A 21,458-nucleotide genomic window follows, 5' to 3' on the forward strand; every position below is an offset into this window, starting at 1 on the left:
TTTACACTTATTCATAATTTTAATAAATAAAAGTGATAATTTTCAGTTGTATTAATATTTGAAATGGGTAACTTTGGGCATAAGCCGCATTTGAAAAACCACTTATAGCAGTGGAAATATTTATGAGTAATATAGTAATATTAAAGTGTGGCGCCCGTATAAAAATAATAATAATAGTTGTCCTATTACCTATAGCAACTACAATTCATTCATGAAATAATAGTAATTATATACAGACTAGTCATAGAAGTTATACATATATGATAGGTATAACACATGATCAGATGATTTAATTACAGAGTACAATTATAGAGTGGCTAACCCAACTTGGAGACAGTCAAACTGCGATTAATATAATTGTGGTAACGAGCAAGTAATTGTACAATGGATGTGATGTTTTCTTGGTGGTGTTTTGCAAATCAGTAGTGTTTGCAAAACTCGAATACAACAACCATGTGATTAAATAAATGACTAATTTAATAACCATCATTTTCCAAATGCCACTTTCGCTCAGTAGGACAAAACAAAAATGGTACAAGAAGAATTATTAGGAAAGGTTAATGAATCACACTTTATTGGGAGGACCCAATCCTCTCCTAAACCATCCTACCCCGTTACTGTAACTAGGTTATTATGTACACTACCTACTGACATTATTGCTTAGTTTTGGTGCTACAGATGATAGAAAGCACGTTTTTTTGTTTTAATTTTAGGTCTACTGTGCAAGATTTCCAACATGCAACCATAAGTTGAACTACAATTCTTTATGGAGTAGTTGACCTAAGTTGTGTAGTTGTCTGTGCTAATGGCACGTTCAGAGTTAACAGAGCTTTGTACTGTGAGTGGCCTATGGATCATATTTTCTGATACACTCTGAACTGACATTGCCACTATGCTTGGTTTTTGCTGGAAAAAAAAACGCAGGGTAGTAGTTTTTTGATTTTCCCTCCCCATCTTAAAGATCAGAAAATCAATTTTGTTTTAGAACAGGTAAAGATACAACTGCTGTTAGATCTCTAGTCAACATGGTTTTAAATTCATTTAACACTAACAACTTTATCCAAGCAAATATGCGTGAGTTGAGTAAGTCATTTGACTGTGTACCATAATATTTTATTATCCAAACTACAATTTTATTGAATATGTGTTGTTGAATTAAATTTTTTTAGGACATATATAATAGGACGAAAGCAATTTGTAGAAATATGACAAATCCTAATGCACCCTAACCTTTTTACATGTTTAAATTTCTTAATTCAAATTGCCTCAAGTTTCTTGTATTCCGTCACGTCGCGCTTATCTATATTCAAGTAAATAGCATTATTTCTTCAAAATGACAGTATGTTTAACACATACTCTAGTATTTACATTTTATAACCTTAAAACTATTTTCCGACTTTCGAGCCACCTAGCTCACAGTCAAAAACAATAACAAGCTAAATGCAAATGATTTTCGAAGGCGTTTTCCAAAATATCGAAAAAGTGTGGTTCGGAAGTATTTCAAACACAAAAATCACAGCAACGTTGCCACATTTCAAGGTGAAGAGCCATCCAACTCTCACTCTTCGGGCGGTCAAATGGCAGATGTTTATAACTAGGAAAGGGTGGATTGCCGCCGGTAAGCCGCTGGGTGGGTGACAGCCGGCGGCTTGCCGGCAGTCATTCGAATGTCGTTTATAAATTCGGCCCTTAATCTTCTATTATCAGCATAGTTTTGGCAGTAAACAAGTTTTCTACAGTTTGAGGTAAAAATACAGTGTTAATTGGTTTAAAATTCAGTTTTAAATAGTTTCTTTAGTGCACGATGTCAAGCGTCACCACAAGAGAAGCCTACGAGGGAATCATGGAAAATTCGTTTAGTAAAATTGTCGACCCATACTTTTCGGAAGTGTATTTTGTACTAAAATATGTGAGTTTAATTCACGTCATCGCTCAAACGTTACTGGTATTCTTGAATTCGTGCTTGACGTATAATAGAATATATCTTAAAATGTACTAGCCCAGAGGTCCCGAGAAATGAATTTCAGTTGATCTATTTACTGATTTACCCAGGGAATAATTCAAGTACTATTCACAAAAGTAAAAGACCCAGTGAAGAATTTATTGTAAAGCTCTACAAAGCTATGCAATTTTAATGGTAATTGTGTCTGTTATATGTGTGGTTTATGATAGCCAATGTTCATTCCTTGGACGTAAAGTCTTTCATTATTTTATTTTCACATTATGTGATATGGTGACAAGAACATTGTTATTGAATTTTTTGCCACAAGATTTATTAAATTTATTATTAAATGTGTCTAGTTGCTAATTATTTCGTATTGCAGTGATTATTGTACCGTCTTAAGTTGTATTCTTAGGCTGACGCTCAGTGACGTGTACTCAAAAAATCTCACAGATAACAAATTTTCTGACATTGTTGAACTTGAACTGCAAAAAACCATGCAAAATGCACACACTTCACAATTATTCAAAAGAATTTAATATTATTGTAATATGACACACATATCGCGTCGCAAGAAAGTTACATCTTCCTACAATATACCAATGCGAACCCTAAAACTTATTAGTGCAATTCTTCAAGAAAAATTGTTGTTAAACATGTCATAGAATAATTACAAAACTTTGAATTATAGGTACACATACAAAACATATTAACAAAGAAAAGGACGCCAGTGTCAAATGGTAGCGTGGTGGATATAACGTCCACAATTTATTCTAAATGTGTCTGTTAACACAATTTCAAGCCGTTCAGTATGGTTTTAATTTTTTGGCACAAAATAGCACTGAGTCTACAAATAACTGACCTGCCAAAATGTTTTTTTTATTTATTAAAAATAGGTTATAGATTATTTTTGTAATTAATGCACACATTCATTTAGAATCGACCTCTACCAATTAAGTGAAATGTTTTGTATATTATTATTACATTTTCATAACGCTATGGCAATTCTCAACGTATTACTACTATTATTCTTTTTAGTATTTGCAACATATTTGTTGTGTTCGCCTTGCCAATTCATTATACATTTAAGTTTAATTTCTGTGGCTTTAGCTGTTATTGCCGCTGAATGAAAAGGTCGAAAATGTAGTGCTCATGGCACCATCTTCAGGTGAAATCTGACACTACCGTCCTCTACGATATATCGTATCAGTGCTGCCACCTAGGAATAAAATATGTTACTACATGAGATGCGAAGCGCACAAAACTTAAACTTTTATGCCATTGCGTATCAGAACCGTCACTCAGCCTAAATTTATTCAGCCTAAAATCGTTCAGCCTAAAAATACAACCGCTCACATACATTAACAGCCAAGATCAGAATTTCGTTCTGCCTAAAGTCATTCAGCATAAAGTCGCTCAGCCTAAAGTCACTCAGCCTAAAGTCGTACAGCCTAAAGTCATTCAGCCTAAAATAACTCAGCCTACAGTCACACAGCCTAAAATCGTTCAGCCTAAAGTCACTCAGCCTAAAGTCGTACAGCCTAAAGTCATTCAGCCTAAAATACATCCAGCCTAAAGTAACATAGCCTATAGTCACTCAGCCTACAGTCACTCAGCCTAAAATACATCCAGCCTAATTTTAGGCTGAAAAATTTTAGGCTCTGTGACGTGTACTCTTACACAGTATGTAATCCATACATAACAAACACAGTGAAAGTCTTAATTTCAGCACGATCAGGACCACGACCTTACCGGACTATTGAACATTAATAAAGTTTTAAAAGGAATACCAAAGAAAAATTAATATACCATACAAAAGTATTTAAAACAAGGGTATTAATTAGTATTCACACATTTCAAAACTATGAATATTTACTTTCACAAACTGCCATTCAAAAGTCACAACCTACTCAACTTTCGCCAACCTATAAGCTTTATCCACTTCATTCAAGCTTTGGGTCTACTGCTACCACTTATTTTCTGGCATGTTTGTGTGTTTAATTATAAAACACTTATTTTATTCAAAAGGCAAATCGCATTGAAAATAAAAAAAGAAAGGCAAAAATAACACAACTACTCACTGCATAAGCTTCTCTCCCCAAAGATGAATTTTAATTTACAGATATACTATCATTTATTTGAAATCCTTGGGGCCAGTAGTTGTATAAATTTTAAAATATTTGTGGTTCCATAGTTTAGGCTGTGAGCAGAAATTTTATGTAGGATGGTATTTCAGAATTTATAAACACTAATATTATAAAGAGAGAAAAAAGAAATGCAGGAATGAAAACATGTTGTTACTGAACATGATTTTTGGATCTTAATCCAGTATTTCTGTAATCATCACTGTCACCATACTGCACGATATTGGTTAAATAAATATGCATTTGAAGGTCAAATATGAAAAAAAAAAATTGTTGTAATTTACATTAATTTAGATATCAGTTTTTTAAAGGGTTGGAAAGAAAACCTGCCACATTAAAAATCTAAATTTAATCGTGTGAAAGTGGGTACCACAGATAGTTTCACAATTAAAGACATTGAAGGAGAACTAAATACATACAGGAGTTTAAACATGATGTTAAAACACTGAAGTGACCAATTAGCATACCTTCTTTCACAGTGTCCTTGTCTAGCTTCTTCCCGTAGTCCTTGCCCAGTCGCAGGACTTTCCCTGTCGTCGTTCGGTACACTTGGAAGCCTGGTATGCAGAACGCAAAATGCTTCCTGCATTCTACGTACTTCGCCTGGAAGAGTAAACATTTCATGATAACATGTAATTCCAAGTGTTTATCCTCTCCAACACATGAAAACAGTTTGCATTTAACTTAAATGACTTCAGAAACACATTAATTAATTAATTTTCTTTTGCTTTGTATAGTTAACAATTAGTTATTCTATAATTTTATATAAATACAGTAGAGTCTAGATTAACCGAGTTAATGTGAACCTCAGCAACCTATGATAAGCAAAATCTCATACAACGTGGATAGAATAAAAAAAAATATCTCTGTTTTCAGTTGGCCCAGTGGTATCATTTTTCAAAGAGATTTATTTTTCATGATTGGCATACTTAAAAAAATAAGTACAACATTCTAAAGAAATACTAAATGTGTCGCAGAGGAGTGTAGAGTGAAAGTACAAAAGGACATACCCTCTCATTTTCAATCTTCTCCATGGACGCCTCAGGGTCCCAGGTTTGGCGACCAATCTTTATGTCCATGATGCACGGCTCCACAAACCCACTTGTCACGTCTTCCAGCATGAGGCATTTCATACCTGCAACAACACGTTTTGTGTCATTCATTTTTCTTCTGCGGATTCCACATGGAGTCAAGGCTCCAGGATATAGAACATGTCAAGTCCTACAATGAAAAATAAATTTAGAAGGAAAAAAACATTTGTACTGTACCTCCTTAAAATAATATATATAGTAAATGTCTAGATAAATTAATGTGCAATCCATACATAATAATGGTAAAATTAAGGAAAGGTAACAGTTTTCGTAAAGCAAACTTTAGCAGGTTATATAACATCATATGTAACAGTTTCTATAAAATATCAGGTCAACTAAACAACAGTTCTATTTCTCTATTTTCTAAAAAATTTAAAGAACTCCTTTAGAGTAGGAAGGAAGTTCTGTAAGAATTTGTTTTACTGTTTTATTTAATACTGGCAAAATGTTTGTGTTTGTTATTTTCTGGGATACAAGTTGTAAAGATTTATGCCCACATAATTTAGACTACGTATCTAAGATAAATAACATACAGATACCCTTTATTTCTAAATTATAACTTTTTGAAGTGAAACTTCTTTGCTGAGGGGGCTAAAATTTTTTAGCATTACGAAAATTCCAAATGCATGAGGTGTGTGGTGTGGGAAATGGTAGAGGACACGGCAGGGGAGAGGTGGAAATGACGCAGCATACTTTCACAACTGCATACTTGCACAACAGCATAATTTATCGCTCATATACTTTCATTTTTTTTATCTGCGACCTCAGCCAAAGATAGTTATGTTTCCTATACCTGATAACAAAATAAGCAAGAAGTTTCACTTTTGTTGTGTGCGGACTCCACACAATTTTTTTTTATTTAATGTGCTGCTAACCTAACTGGCTAGATATCAAATGTAAACACTTTTTTTCATTCCCAGTTTTGTTGGCAGAGATTTTTCCCCAAGATTTAATTTCAAAGCCTTCATGGACTGTGAATAAGTACATATGTGGCACCTCATTACAAAGTATTTAATGTGATAGATTTTTTATTTAAATAATAAATATTTAAATCCTTATCGGATGTTCTTTAAATGATTCATGCAACTGGAAGTTTGATTTAATACAATTTTTTTGGACAGTTTTGCAAGGTTGGTCATGGAAAAAATTATAGGATGGTTTAAATTTATCAAAATTTCAGTATAAAGTACTACATTGCTAAGGCCATGTCTTCATGCCAATTTGGTTATAAACTTTTTATTATATTATTTTATTTTAATTTATCACATTAGGAATTTTACATTTTGTGTTCCGTTTCATACTTTGTCACTTGATATTTAGTATGTGTTATGTGTGAGCTGTAAAATATTGCGTACACAATATAATTAATTCTTGCATAACATTTTACAACAATTAGTCATGTCTAATGGGAAACATTTGGAACGAAACATAAACTTCAAGACGGCTATTTAAAGGAACAGTACTTGAACCAAAGTAATGTCACAATAATGGAATCGCCAACATAGAAGAGAGAACAAGTCTTAAGCCCAAACTGTAGGTTTCTTTTTCAGGTACCTGTCAACAATTTTTTTTGCAGCACTGCCCCCACCTTTGTCGTTGATGTTGACGGTGGTGGAGCCCAGGTACCGCGGCGTGAACTTCCTCAGCTCCGCGCAGACTGGGTCGTCCGAGCCCTGCAGTTCCTCGTAGAACCTGATCTCGCGCTCCCCGTGGTCCGGCTTCTGGATCGGCTTGAGGACGTAGCCGTCGCTGTGCTTCAGCAGGCCTGCGCGGGAGGACAGTCCCCGTCACCCACCCAGCGGGGAACACCGTGGACCAGGGCCCATTGGACTCGCATCACAGAGGACCTGCATTCAAGCCCACAGCCTGGCCAACCTAGTTTTGGTGTTCTGTGATTCTCTTCAATCACTCCAGCAGGCAAATGATAAAATGGTTCCTTCTCAAGTTTCCTTGAACTGTGTTCCTTCTCAGGTTTCCTTGAATATCTTCTTCAATGTATCTGTTCACTTTCACTATACTGATATTGTGGCATTCATATTTAAGTCAAAACATTCACACTCTTTTCTTGTTTCTTTTTTTTTAATTCATATAAATATTCAATTTATTACAACTACTTAGAAGTTGTTGGCACCCATAAATTAACATTAAATGATTCTTTCTTTTGATTTTATTTTATAAATTCATTAGAATGGGTCTAAGTATATTCAAGTAATTTGAAGTCAAACCACTTTTGAGTAATCGATAAATGTTTTGACGGAAGTAACCCGTTTAACAATCACTGAAAAATTGGTCTCTGTCGAAAATTTACTTCACCTAACACCATCGTTATCAACAAGTCAATGAATGTAACTAGCCTTTTAAAAGAGAGGGCCAATTACAAAAAAAAAAAAAAAAACTGGTCAATGTTATGTCTCATAGGGTCTTTTAAGCCTCCAACCTCCTTGGTCTTTGTTCTCATATTTGACACCATTTTGATTTGTGATAGAACATAAGTATATGCAACTCTTAATAGTAAAATTGCAGGTCTCATTTACAGAAATGTAGAAACATCGCTTAAAAATCAAAAATTTTCAAATACATCTCATCTTGCTTGACTTCAATTTGCTTAGCAGTCGAGTAGTAGTTTCCCTGCTGACGTGGCGGGCACAAAAATGGCCCCCGTGCCGCAGGTTGGCCACCTACACTTGCAGTACAGTGGCAGTGACATACAGAGCCATTGAGAAAAACCAAGGGCCTAAGGGCAAATATTTTTGTCAGGCCCTCTCCATAATTTTTTAATGTACAACTTTTCAGACCAAGCAACTAAAAAAAAAATCTTAAGAATGTTAAATTTAATGTGGCCATAACTGTAAACATGATCTGTGCAAATCACATTACATGTAAGGAATTCTATTAACAATAGACTTGCAATTTTCGTACTATCATGGCAAACCAAAGCATTTAAAAAAAAAATCTTGAAACTCAACAGCCCCCCCCCCCCCTCCCCACACAAACCAAACTTGGTGCCATGGCCCCGGGTATTTTACTCCTGCCCCTTCCCTGTCAACTGCCTGGTGATGTAGTGCAGTGACTGCCAACTTCATTCTTTCCGAGGGCCAGATATCATTTCTGAAAACAATCCAAGGGCAAAGCTACACAAATTAATATTATATTTTTTACAATTTTTTTTATCTCAATTTCCATACAGTAACCAAGAAATACAATGTGTGGTATGTGATGAAGAAATGAATAATAAGTCTTTAATATAAGTATTTACTATGGTTGCGCAATATTCAAGGAAAACGATTCTAAAGAAATAAAGTAAATCAAAAAATTCAACACTAATAAACTCTGAAGAGTAAGTACTAGGCCAGTTTTTGTCTTCATACCTGTCCTGATAGGCTGCTACCATTCCCCCTGATATTGTACTTTTAATATGTAAATGTAAAAATAAAATTACAATATGTATTGATTCTGTAAACTTAATTTGTGAAACAACCATTTACATTAAAGGTAGAACAACACCATAGTTAATATTTTTCATTTATTGTATATTACTTTATTTTTGACCCTTGACGCCTAGATTCGGATTCGAGGGGTATAGTCGAAGTACTCTCTGGGATTCGAATTCAAGATTAGGATTTGATAAAATCAGGATCCAACCCATCACTAGTATTTGAAGAAAAATAAAAACGTTTTTTAGTATCATTATGTGAACATTGTGGTTTCTGGACACTTTCTGCTGACAAGTTATCCTACATACATGCAAAGAAAGATGGCTAACATGCAACAGTAAACCTAATAACATAGAATTTCTTGTTTGAAAATTCTTTAGGTTGGTCGTGGGAAACGCCACGAGCCTGATTATGTCCACAGCATGTCATTGACCATCACCGATGTTGATTATTGAGAAATGACTATCCTCTGCACATCTTTCCATATTTCCCTTACAATTTTAAAACAAAACTGTCAAAATTGGCCGAAGTGAATCACACACGCATGCCTTTATTTACAAATGGTACTGAACTTAAACAGATTTTTGTTGAGATTTTATCATTTAAAACTTTGATTTTATGAAGTTAATATTATAATGCACAGAGTCATGAAATATCAAGCACTGCATTGAAACGCAAACATGAAACGTGCAACGAGAAATTTCATAACCAACCTCAATAATATTTCACCCACCTACGCCCACTACCACCAGTTTTTGACAGAACGTAGTTCAATATTGAGACGGCTAGTTTTTTACTGTGCAGCTAGCACGCGTGGTCCATTTTATCATTAGTTCATGAAGAATACTACCATACTAACGCCCTGGAGAACAACAGTCGTTTAAAATTAGAAGTTCATGTAAGAACTGGCACAAACCAGGCAAGCATATTTCACACTCTACAAGGCTTGTAGAGGGTGAGACACAAGCATATGCACCACTTGAGGGATCAGCTTCCTTCCCATCTGCAAGCACTCATACATTTTCACAGACAAGAAGAGAGTGTAACTGTTGCTATGGGATTGATCAGCAGTCAGTAAGAGTCTGTGAGTATTTGAAAAGTATATTTGTAAATAACTTGATATTTGATTCAACATTTAAAATCAAATACGTAAATTTTTCCATTATTCGTTACCAACAGACCTACCAAGTGGAACTCATTCAATCGAAAAATTTAAATAAAAAGTGTGTAACATGTACATGATTCCAAGTTGCCAAGAAGTGTTGGTTTGTAAATTATTTAAACCTTAACTTGACTAGTGGTGTATCCCCACTCTTTTTTTTTCCTGCATCTGGTTAGTGTGTGTATGTCACGGACATTGCCATTTGTGTGATGTTTATCATGTGTAGCAAAAGACAATCAGTACTTATTGACTAACGCATTATTATCTAAACTGCATATACCCAACAAAGGTTATGAGCCCAGGTATGTCAATCAGTGTGGATTAACGAGTTCGGTTGACGTGGGAGTGTGGATATTATTGACATTTCACATTGTGGTGTCATGGGACCCGAACAGTCTGTCATTCGTGGATAAACTGAAAGGTTGTGAAAACTACGCAACTTGGAAATTTCATATGAAAGCTTTGTTAAGCTTAGAAGACAGACCAGTGGGATGTCGTCCAAGAAACATCAAAGTAGATAAAGCGAAAGAGAAAGATTGCAAGGCAATTAGCCAAGATTTCATTACTGGTAGAGAAGGATTTAATCCACCACACTGAAAAATGTGAACCATCAAAGCAAGCATGTGACAAGATCCAAACACTATTTGAAGATTCTGGCCTCTGGTACCTACTTTCAAACAATTTAAGGGAAAGTGTTAGTTTGTAAATTGTCTAAACCTTAACTTGACTAATGATGTATCCCCACTCTTTTTTCTTTTCTGTATCCTGTTAGTGTGTGTATGTCGTGACGATTACCATTTGTGTGATGTTTATCATGTGTAGTAAAAGATCAATGCATTATTATCTAAACTGCATATACCCAACAGGATGGTTTATTGAAAATTTTGGATTTGTTTTGTGCACGATTTATAATTATAACAATAAAATGTGATCATGATTAAAAATTACTAAAAATAATCTTATTTTTATGTATAAAATCATTTATATCAACAAACCTATTTTCAAACTTAAAATTTAAATGGCTTAAGAAAATGCATTTGCAAGGTTTTGGTTCAATATTGTATGTCTTTTTATGTAATTATTTTCATTAATTTTTCTTAGAAATGTGAAAACTGTTTGATATTCATGAATAAATTTATATTTGATTTGAATTAAGAAAAAAAAAAACAGTATTGGCAAAAGCCTAGCAGTCAGTTACTGCCATGAGCCAAGTAAAATACACCCAATTGAAAACTGTTGATGTCATTTCAGAAGAGGAGAATTTTTAGCATCAACCTGTGTTTTATTCATTTTAAAAATGGTGAAAAAAATTAAATACTAAATCTATGCCAGAATTGCTGGTTATTCAGCAAGAAAAAATATTTTTTTATCCTAACCTAACTAAAAACTAAGGGTATTCATAGGAGGGGCCTGGGTTAGGGAGTGACCTATATGCATCTCAGGCCAAAGCCTGTACGCCTAGTCATGCTGGGATTCATTTATAGCTAAGCTATCAGAGACAAAAAACTCAACCATCCTAATTGCCTTGAATATTTACTTGAAAATATATTTACTACAGACTGTTAAAAAAATCAAGGTCTGGCAAATACATTCATATCCAGATGAGAGGCATTTTATCAGGTGATTTCACGTTTCTTTCTTATCCAGCCCAACATTAATGGACGCCAAAATTCACATGGCAAAGTGTTAACCTTTAAAGCACACACAACCATACGCACAACCACTCTAGTTTGCAAACACGGTCGCTGCTACTCTATTAGCATGTACAGACAATTTACGTGAGCGACATTGCACGGACGGGAAAAATTTCTCTTTCTCTAGACCCAAAATTATTGCATTATTATGATGTAGGTAAAAAAATTAGTAAAAAATCTGTAATACATTTTTGTGCCTCATAATTAAAAATTTATTTTATAAACGCTTCAACAAAATGTGTTTTGTCATAATATTTATCAGTCTTACAAGCATTCTGTGTTAACTATTTGAGGTAATGCGAGTAATATAAATACAAATATACTGGTCCGTCTGTAAAATCTGTTTACTAATTTTGATTATAAATTCAAACAAATGAGTGTACACATATTCTGGTTTTTACCCTGTGCCCCAATAAGCACTATTATCTATTGCTACACTTTTCGTGTCATTTCATCCAGATGCTGTTCCTCGCAATGAACACATAACAGCTGTCTGCAACTACTTATGTATGAGATGCTTTCTTAATCAGCATTCTTCAGCAAAATGCCAACAACCAGAAATCCAAGCCTGATTCACAATCTAGTGCAGCACATCGCTCGACCGTACCTACGTCAGAGTTGGGGGCCCCGAAGGAGTGGCCGGCCACCTGGTTGTCGAGGGGGGCGAGGTCGGGGGGCAGCGACACGCCCACCGGGCTGTCCGGCCGGAACACCTTCGACTTGATGCCGTTCATCTTCAGGAACTTCTCGCTGGCTTTCTTCCTCACGAACACAGGACTGCCGTTCATCGTGACCTACGGGCAGAGGACGACGTCAGCCTGCCAGCCTCGCAGCGCCCCTGATCGAGTCCCGAGAAGTGGCACAGGCAGATCCTGGGAGGGAGGACTTGTGGCCAGTCCCCTCCCACTGGAAGTTTTCATATACCAGTTATTTATGTTTTTATTAGTTACCTTTGTTGGATTTTATATTTTTTAGTTAGTAAAGTATTTAACCAGAATCACACACACATTAATTAACATGGGTAACATATATGTATGTTAAACATAGGCTATAAAAGCCATACATACAAGCCAAATTAATAAATAAATTCTTGCCCCTCCCTCCACCACCCCTTACAAAACGGCAAGATCATCCCTCTGCCTTCCGGCAAATCCATCAAGATACAAGTCCAATGGCTATTTGACCGTAGTAGGCAGGGGCGGCTCCAGGAATAGGCAGAACCAGACAACAGCTCAGGGCCCCAGACCATCCTTTTTTTACATATACAACTGTAATATCGGAATACAAGATAAATGAGCAAAATTATCATTCAGATTTACGTTCCAGGTTAAATTAGAATTGCTGTTTTGAGGGGTTATTTTACAAATTTTCTGGAGGAGGGTCTCTGAACCTATCTTTTCTGTGGGAGAACACTCACTTCCCCCCCCCCCCCCCCCCCCCCCCCAGACAGACCAGTAAAACCCTTCTCCAAAATATGGCCCCACAAAAAATAAATGGCAAAGTCTAGAACCACCATTGACAGTAGGCCTAATGGTCAGTTAGTTTATGAGCACAATCAAAAACATTTAACACACAGCAGTGAATGAAGGAATGACTGAAAGAATTACGGATATACCTCTTGTAAACACCGAGGTCATCACAGATGGAGGTGTTTAACAATGTGGCGATGTAGTGACGAAATTCAATGGTGAGGGAAACAGGATTTACCAAGTGTAGTTTTACAGCTAGGCAAAATCTTAGTGGTTTAGTTGTAGTTTCTAAAGTTTAAATCAAAACCCTTGCTGTTCGCTCTTGAGTCACAAGATTCAAGCATTTATTTGAGGAGAGAAGGCAGATTTCCAATGTGCAGAATATAAGCAATTTTTAAAAGTATATACCTTCCCATTTCATTAAGTGTTGAGTATGCATCATGACAAATTTTAAGTAATTTATTGATAAGTTTTATAACAATTAGTGTGAATATTCACTTTGTGTCTGACAAAATTTCTCTTCTATTTTACAAAACCCAAAACGTTTCAACCCACGAATATTTCAACTACCTAACACGAAACCGCACTATAACATACAGTAATCAGTAGAATATAATAGTACCTATAGTACTGTAAAGAGTGGCTCTAAATATATTCCACCTGTTCATAAACTTCAGCTTGTCTAATAAAAATATGACACCAGCCGAAGAATAATCTAATTTGATACAACGAAAAACCACAATTAAATTATTTTCTTTTAAAAGATTCATTATGTGGCAAAATAAGAGCTATAAAATACTTCATATATGCGAAACGTCGAAATAATTGTTGTGAGTACCGTATTCCGTCGATGCCGTCCACATTGTTTATGTTTCTACACAATCAAGGTAGGCAACTTTCCATATAAAAAATTTACACAGTAAAAAAAATTTGAGTGAAGTAAATGTGAATAAATATAAATAAAAAAGTACTGGTGGACTAATGCAAAGCTTCAACAATTAAAAAAAAAAAATGTGAGCGAGTCTTTCAGTGCCTTTTCTTCAGTGATGTGTAAACATATAACCTTGGAAACTAGCAAATTCATGTGTTCTCATTTGGTAAATACACTTATAATACGAAACTCGAGCCTCAGACACGACGTTTAACGTAAAATTATTTAAAATAAGGCCGAGCATGATAAATTTACGCAAAGTGTGTTTTCAACTACAGTACATTTATGGACGTGAATCACACGTAGTTTCCGCACCCGCCGCTAAAATTCGCTGCCGGAGCAGCTACAGCTACGTCAACTTTCGAATCATTCGATTTGCAGGGCGAAAATTTCTACTGTATAATGAAAGCGAAAAAGACTTGAAAAAAATACTAAACCCCGGCTTCATTCCCGATTTTCGACAAAGAATGTTATTCAAATAGGTACTGCCCATTTGTTAAAATTCACTAAACAGTTAGTACTATAATGTTTCCCTTTGTATTTGGGTATTTTTGCCATCTACTACCTATAGATGGCAGTATCGTGTTTGTTACTAATTTCCGTTCCTTGACTTCCGTTGCATTCACGAAATTGCTCCCTCCAAATGCCATATATCGAGAGCTAAGATTAAGATGTTACACATCAAAAATTATGCAAGTTAAGTTTTTTTTCAACAGGAAAAAGGGGGAGGGGGGGTGGTCGTCCGGCCCTTACTCTGGTAAATAAACTTAATCCCACTAGGAACATTAATCAAAGAATCAAAATTTGTCCTCCTCGCTTTCCCCCCCCCCCCCCAACCATAATCCTTTTTTTTTTTTTCCAAACCCACACACACCAGTGAATCAAAATAATTGGCATGTCCCGGAGTTATACAAATGTTACATATTCAAACATTTTGGACATTACTTTTTTAAAAATAAAGATTGAAAGGCTGTGTTATCTTGAAATATCTCGTACAAAAAAAAAGTGTATACTTAGGTACATAAATAGAAGTTATACTTATATGGCATTACTAAAATATTAACCGGAAACATTTTTAAACACATTAGATATTATAATACTCTGTTTATTTATTTTTGCTTTAACGACTGAAATAGTCTCTATAAACTTCCTAGCAGTAAACATTTCATCACAAAATAATGTTATAATTCATGGCGTCAAATATATTTAGGCTAACAATTTGTTGGTCTCTACAGCATGATGAATGCTGCTCTATCTCTACGTTTCAATGTCAACTAGGGTTTTCAAAATTGTAATACCACGATTCTAACGTATTTTTTTTAAAGTTGTTAAGTTGTCATTTATTTATGTGACTATAAATTATAACAAAGTATTAAATGATAATGGTACTATTATAAAGTTTTATTTTTAATACCTATGTGCGGCGTAAATTCTGCGATGTTTTCGAAAGCAACATATACGAATGGATAATGCGGGTCCGCCATCTTTTCGAGATTTCTGAAACTCCCACCGATGGCAGCACCGTTATTACATATTTCCGTTACAATTGACTTCGGTTTCATTATTCATTCACGAAATTTCTCTTAAAAAAATGCCGTATACCGAGAGCCATAGGCGTACCCAGGGGGGGGGGGGGGGTTGGGGGTTGGGGGTTGAACCCCCCCCCCCCCCCCCCCCCCCCCCCCCCCGAAAAGTCTTGGCGACCATTCCCGTCTCAACTGCAACTCTGGAGAGGACATTTTCTTGCTTAAGAAGATTAAAATCCTATCTGCGGAACACCATATCTCAGGACAGACTGAATGGATTGGCCTTACTGAATGTCCACTACAACATCCACATCGACCCGGAGAATGTGGTTACGGAATTTGCAAAAAAAAAAAAAAAAAAAAAAAAAATTAATAATAATAATAATAATAATAATAATAATAATAATAGAAGAATTCTTCTGTAAAACGTTTGGAGGCTTAAAAAAGTTTATTATAAACAATTATTTTTTGGTGTTTATGGAGTTTTTCTTAAAAAAACAGAAGCCCCCTTCCCCAACCCCCCCCCCCCCCTCCCGCCCGAGAAATATCTGGAAGAACCCCCCCCCCCCGAAAAAAAATCCTGGGTACGCCTATGCCGAGAGCAAAGATATTACACATAAGAAAGTGCTGAAGAAAATAACCAATTATACGACAGGTAATAATATCAGGTTATAATAAGGGTAAGTTAAGATGATCAAATGATATAAGTTGCATTGTTTCATAAAGCCATTGATGATATAATGCAAACTCAGCGCAGTTATAAACCTATTCACTTGAATTATTATAGATGAAAAATTCCATTGAAAAAATAAAGAAAATGTCAGAAACGAAAATTATATAATAATCGGAAACCAAATGAATAAATATAGAGGTACCTAAAGCACGGCTTCGCAGTTGCGAATTTTTGTAGCTATTCTCTCTCATGTCTAGAAACACGTTCGACCATGGACCCTATTCTTGACGCTGTCGGAATAATTCCTCTAGAGGAAATGACTTCAACCCGAAAGAAAATTGCTAAACTAAAGTCTATTCTTGAACACTCGCTCGCAGAATTAGGTATCGGAATGACGTCACAAAGTATCGGAATTTTTTTCTACTTACTTTGCTGGTGAAATAGCCATTCCTCTAAATATCTGAGCGATTATTGTTCTTCGGAACTTAAATTTGTTGAAAATGGATGCTCGATTGTGTTTCTGAAATACTTTACAATCGTGTGGATGGTTGGTTAAGTTATGTTAGCTACATTTAATGTATTGTAAACAGTGTGGACGGTTGGTTGGGTTAGGTCAGCGACATAACTTAAGCCGGAATTAGAATAGTTCATCGCCTACGTCCGTTATCCGTCCATCATCTTCCGTCAATCACATGACCTGCAGCTAATCATACGGCCCGAAAAATTCCATCCATTCATCCATCAAAAGTTTGGCAATTTTATACTTTTGACGGACGGAAGAAAAATCATAACCTCCAATGTCTTAAGTGTCCAATCTTATTACATTAGATGTTTTTGAAGTTTGTTCAATTATTAAGATGCTTACATAATCATTTTAAAATAATCTTTGGACAAATTTTAAAGGTTGTGTTTTCGAAGAAAAATTCGTCCGATTCACAGAATTGTGTGGTTAATTATGCACGGTAACTCTGAAAATGTTGAAATAAATTCCACAGTGAAAAGAAAAAAAATTATATTAATAGGTTATAAGTGCGTAGCTTACATGATTGTCAAACTAATATAATTATAGAAGATAATTTTCTCCAAAATTGAAGGTTTCTCCACAGTAGGGCAGCGTGGATGACGGATGAACGGAGCGTTGTAAATAGCGCGGCGGCTGACTGGCGGACGCGACGTGCTGTTGTAATTTCGGCTTTATTCACCTCCTTACATTACGTAATGTGTATTCGGATACAAATATGCAATATGATAATGTATGTAAGCCTACCGCCGAGTCGTAGGTTTAATTTGTTTGAAATTTAAAGAAATCGCGAAGTGAAAATAAAAGGAGGGGGGGGGGCGGCGTTATTTATAAAAGCTTATGTGGAATATTAGAATATTAGCAAATTGCTACATTTAAAAATAGAACCACAAGTGTCATTCCAACATATAAAATTCGGGTGTTCGTGAGAAATTGCTTGAAAATGAACTAAAATTTAAATATAAACGAAAGTGAGAAATAGCTTGAAAAAGAACTACAATATAAACGAAAGTGAATTAAATTTTTAAAATATTCTTTACTGTCTCCTACTTAAAAGTTATAAATGAAAAATGCGGAGATTTTCGCTGTGCTGAATTTTGACACGTCTTTGTAAATTGAGTTTTGTGATTATGCAAAGAAATATTGCATCGTTTCGTAAAGCCCAATTCGTTTTTCACACTAAATTTTGAGAAAATGCGACAAGGTTTTATTCAATTAGAACTAGTGGTAGGCTTATATAAGCTATGCTTATTTATCTATACTAATAATAATACTGTACATTGAATAAAATTAATATATTGGAAATGGCTATTTACTTTATTTTCAACTCAAAATTTATCGTTTTTAAAAAATGTCATCTGTTTGTGCTCAGAGTGCACATCCCCGCGGGAGCTGTCTGTCTTCTGTTCTTTCAGCCTGTGGAGCAGGCATCCCGCGATACTCGCGTGTTCGCGAGGAAGCCTAAAGACCAGGCCACCTGCGAGGCGGCATACGAGGGGAAATAATAAAAGCAAAAAAAAGTTGCTGCCAATAGTATCCGGTTATGACATCATCCCGGAAGCCGGCCTGGACTCGCTCGGCAGAGTGTCGTCGGGCGCTCGAAGAAGCGCTGTCGCCGAGGGCAGCCGCCCTGAAGAAGAACGCCGTCGCTACGCCACCCGAAGCACCGACTAGTCACAATAACGCCACGCTGCCCGATCACCGATACAAGTAGAAGTATGGTATGTAAATGAGAGATTAAGTCTAGCGGGGAAAGTAAAATTAGCGCAATTTTTTCAGCCACCAGAACCATTTCGCTCGATGGTACTGCCACCAGAGCCATTTCGCTCGTTGCTTCCACCACCAGAGCCATTTCGCTCGTTGGTCCCGCCACCAGAGCCATTTCGCTCATTGGTCCCGCCAGCAGAGCCATTGCGCTCGATAGTACTGCCATCAGAGCCATTTCGCTCGATTGTACTGCCATCAGAGCCATTTCGATCGATGGTACTGACACCAGAGTCATTTCGCTCGTTGTTTCCGCCACCAGAGCCTATTCGCTCGTTGGTCGATCGATGGTACTGCCACCAGAGCCATTGAGCTCGATGGTCCCGCCATCAGAGCCATTTCGCTCGATTGTACTGCCATCAGAGCCATTTAGATCGATGGTACTGACACCAGAGTCATATCGCTCGTTGTTTCCGCCACCAGAGCCTATTCGCTCGTTGGTCGATCGATAGTACCGCCACCAGAGCCATTTCGCTCGATGGTACTGCCACCAGAGCCATTGCGCTCGATGGTCCCGCCATCAGAGCCATTTTGCTCGTTGGTCCCGCCACCAGAGCCATTGCGCTCGATGGTCCCGCCACCAGAGCCATTTCGCTCGTTGGTCCCGCCACCAGAGCCATTGCGCTCGATGGTACTGCCATCAGAGCCATTTCGCTCGATTGTACTGCCATCAGAGCCATTTCGATCGATGGTACTGACACCAGAGTCATTTCGCTCGTTGTTTCCGCCACCAGAACCTATTCGCTCGTTGGTCGATCGATAGAACCCCCACCAGAGCCATTGCACTCGATGGTACTGCCACCAGAGCCATTTCGCTCGATGGTACTGCCACCAGAGCCATTTCGCTCGATGGTACTGCCACCAGAGCCATTTCGCTCGATGGTACTGCCACCAGAGCCATTTTGCTCGTTGTTTCCGCCACCAGAGCCATTTCGCTCGATGGTACTGCCACCAGAGCCATTGCACTCGATGGTACTGCCACCAGAGCCATTTTGCTCGTTGTTTCCGCCACCAGAGCCATTTCGCTCGATGGTACTGCCACCAGAGCCATTGCACTCGATGGTACTGCCACCAGAGCCATTTCGCTCGATGGTACTGCCACCAGAGCCATTTTGCTCGTTGTTTCCGCCACCAGAGCCATTTCGCTCGATGGTACTGCCACCAGAGCCATTGCACTCGATGGTACTGCCACCAGAGCCATTTTGCTCGTTGTTTCCGCCACCAGAGCCATTTCGCTCGTTGGTCCCGCCACCAGAGCCATTGTACTCGATGGTACTGCCACCAGAGCCATTTCGCTCGTTGTTTCCGCCACCAGAGCCATTTCGCTCGTTGGTCCCGCCACCAGAGCCATTTTGCTCGTTGTTTCCACTACCAGAGCCATTTCGCTCGTTGGTCCCGCCACTAGAGCCATTTCGCTCGTTGTTTCCGCCACCAAAGCCATTTCGCTCGTTGGTCCCGCCACCAGAGCCATTTTGCTCGTTGTTTACACTACCGGAGCCATTTCGCTTGTTGGTCACGCCACCAGAGCCATTTCGCTCGTTGGTCCCGCCACCAGAGCCATTGCACTCGATGTTTCCGCCACCAGAGCCATTTCGCTAGTTGGTCCCGCCACCATAGCCATTTTGCTCTTTGTTTACACTTCCAGAGCCATTTCGCTCGTTGGTCCCGCCACCAGAGCCATTTTGCTCGTTGTTTCCGCCACCAGAGCCATTGCACTCGATGGTACTGCCACCAGAGCCATTTCGCTCGTTGTTTGCGCCACCAGAGCCATTTCGCTCGTTGTTTCCGCCACCAGAGCCATTGCACTCGATGGTACTGCCACCAGAGCCATTTCGCTCGTTGTTTCCGCCACCAGAGCCATTGCACTCGATGGTACTGCCACCAGAGCCATTTCGCTCGTTGTTTCCGCCACCAGAGCCATTGCACTCGATGGTACTGCCACCAGAGCCATTTCGCTCGTTGTTTCCGCCACCAGAGCCATTGCACTCGATGGTACTGCCACCAGAGCAATTTCGCTCGTTGTTTCCGCCACCAGAGCCATTTCGCTCGTTGGTCTCGCCACCAGAGCCATTTCGCTCGTTGTTTCCGCCACCAGAGCCATTGCACTCGATGGTACTGCCACCAGAGCCATTTTGCTCGTTGTTTCCGCCACCAGAGCCATTTCGCTCGTTGGTCCCGCCACCAGAGCCATTGTACTCGATGGTACTGCCACCAGAGCCATTTCGCTCGTTGTTTCCGCCACCAGAGCCATTGCACTCGATGGTACTGCCACCAGAGCCATTTCGCTCGTTGTTTCCGCCACCAGAGCCATTGCACTCGATGGTACTGCCACCAGAGCCATTTCGCTCGTTGTTTCCGCCACCAGAGCCATTGCACTCGATGGTACTGCCACCAGAGCCATTTCGCTCGTTTTTTCCGCCACCAGAGCCATTGCACTCGATGGTACTGCCACCAGAGCCATTTCGCTCGTTGTTTCCGCCACCAGAGCCATTGCACTCGATGGTACTGCCACCAGAGCAATTTCGCTCGTTGTTTCCGCCACCAGAGCCATTTCGCTCGTTGGTCTCGCCACCAGAGCCATTTTGCTCGTTGTTTCCACTACCAGAGCCATTTCGCTCGTTGTTTCCACTACCAGAGCCATTTCGCTCGTTGGTCGTGCCACCAGAGCCATTTCGCTCGTTGTTTCCGCCACCAGAGCCATTGCACTCGATGGTACTGCCACCAGAGCCATTTCGCTCGTTGTTTCCGCCACCAGAGCCATTGCACTCGATGGTACTGCCACCAGAGCCATTTCGCTCGTTGTTTCCGCCACCAGAGCCATTGCACTCGATGGTACTGCCACCAGAGCCATTTCGCTCGTTGTTTCCGCCACCAGAGCCATTGCACTCGATGGTACTGCCACCAGAGTCATTTCGCTCGATAGTACCGCCACCAGAGCCATTTCGCTCGATGGTACTGCCACCAGCGCCATTTCGCTCGTTGGTCCGGCCACCAGAGCCATTGCACTCGATGGTACTGCCACCAGAGTCATTTCGCTCGATAGTACCGCCACCAGAGCCATTTCGCTCGATGGTACTGCCACCAGCGCCATTTCGCTCGTTGGTCCCG

The 21,458-nt window shown here is 38.6% G+C and overlaps 2 protein-coding genes across 3 annotated transcripts in view; both read right to left on the reverse strand.

Moving 5' to 3' along the window:
- The window catches only part of LOC134542688 (uncharacterized), a 110,917-nt gene that overhangs the window by 20,913 nt on the left and 68,546 nt on the right, over positions 1-21,458 (reverse strand). Inside the window, exons 1-5 of one of the 2 annotated variants that reach the window (XM_063387148.1) lie at positions 13,775-13,831; positions 12,075-12,261; positions 6,766-6,942; positions 5,097-5,221; positions 4,554-4,689 (exon numbers count right to left, since the gene is read on the reverse strand). In XM_063387148.1, coding sequence (XP_063243218.1) covers positions 4,554-4,689; positions 5,097-5,221; positions 6,766-6,942; positions 12,075-12,255 — 619 coding nt within the window. In that variant the 5' untranslated portion in view covers positions 12,256-12,261; positions 13,775-13,831. Of the gene's footprint in view, positions 1-4,553; positions 4,690-5,096; positions 5,222-6,765; positions 6,943-12,074; positions 12,262-13,774; positions 13,832-21,458 lie in introns of those variants that run through there. The other variant, XM_063387149.1, reaches the window with a different exon arrangement.
- Positions 19,984-21,441, reverse strand: LOC134542700 (uncharacterized). The gene has a single exon (XM_063387167.1). It carries the CDS (start codon positions 21,439-21,441, stop codon positions 19,984-19,986), a length of 1,458 nt encoding a protein of 485 aa, XP_063243237.1.

The sequence above is a fragment of the Bacillus rossius genome, assembly GCF_032445375.1.
Source record: "Bacillus rossius redtenbacheri isolate Brsri chromosome 9 unlocalized genomic scaffold, Brsri_v3 Brsri_v3_scf9_1, whole genome shotgun sequence".
In the NCBI taxonomy this organism is placed as follows: domain Eukaryota; kingdom Metazoa; phylum Arthropoda; class Insecta; order Phasmatodea; family Bacillidae; genus Bacillus; species Bacillus rossius.

What these genes read in the sequence shown, in the direction of transcription:
- LOC134542700 (XM_063387167.1), bottom strand. Translation starts at nt 21,441, where the DNA reads ATGGCGCTGGTGGCAGTACCATCGAGCGAAATGGCTCTGGTGGCGGTA.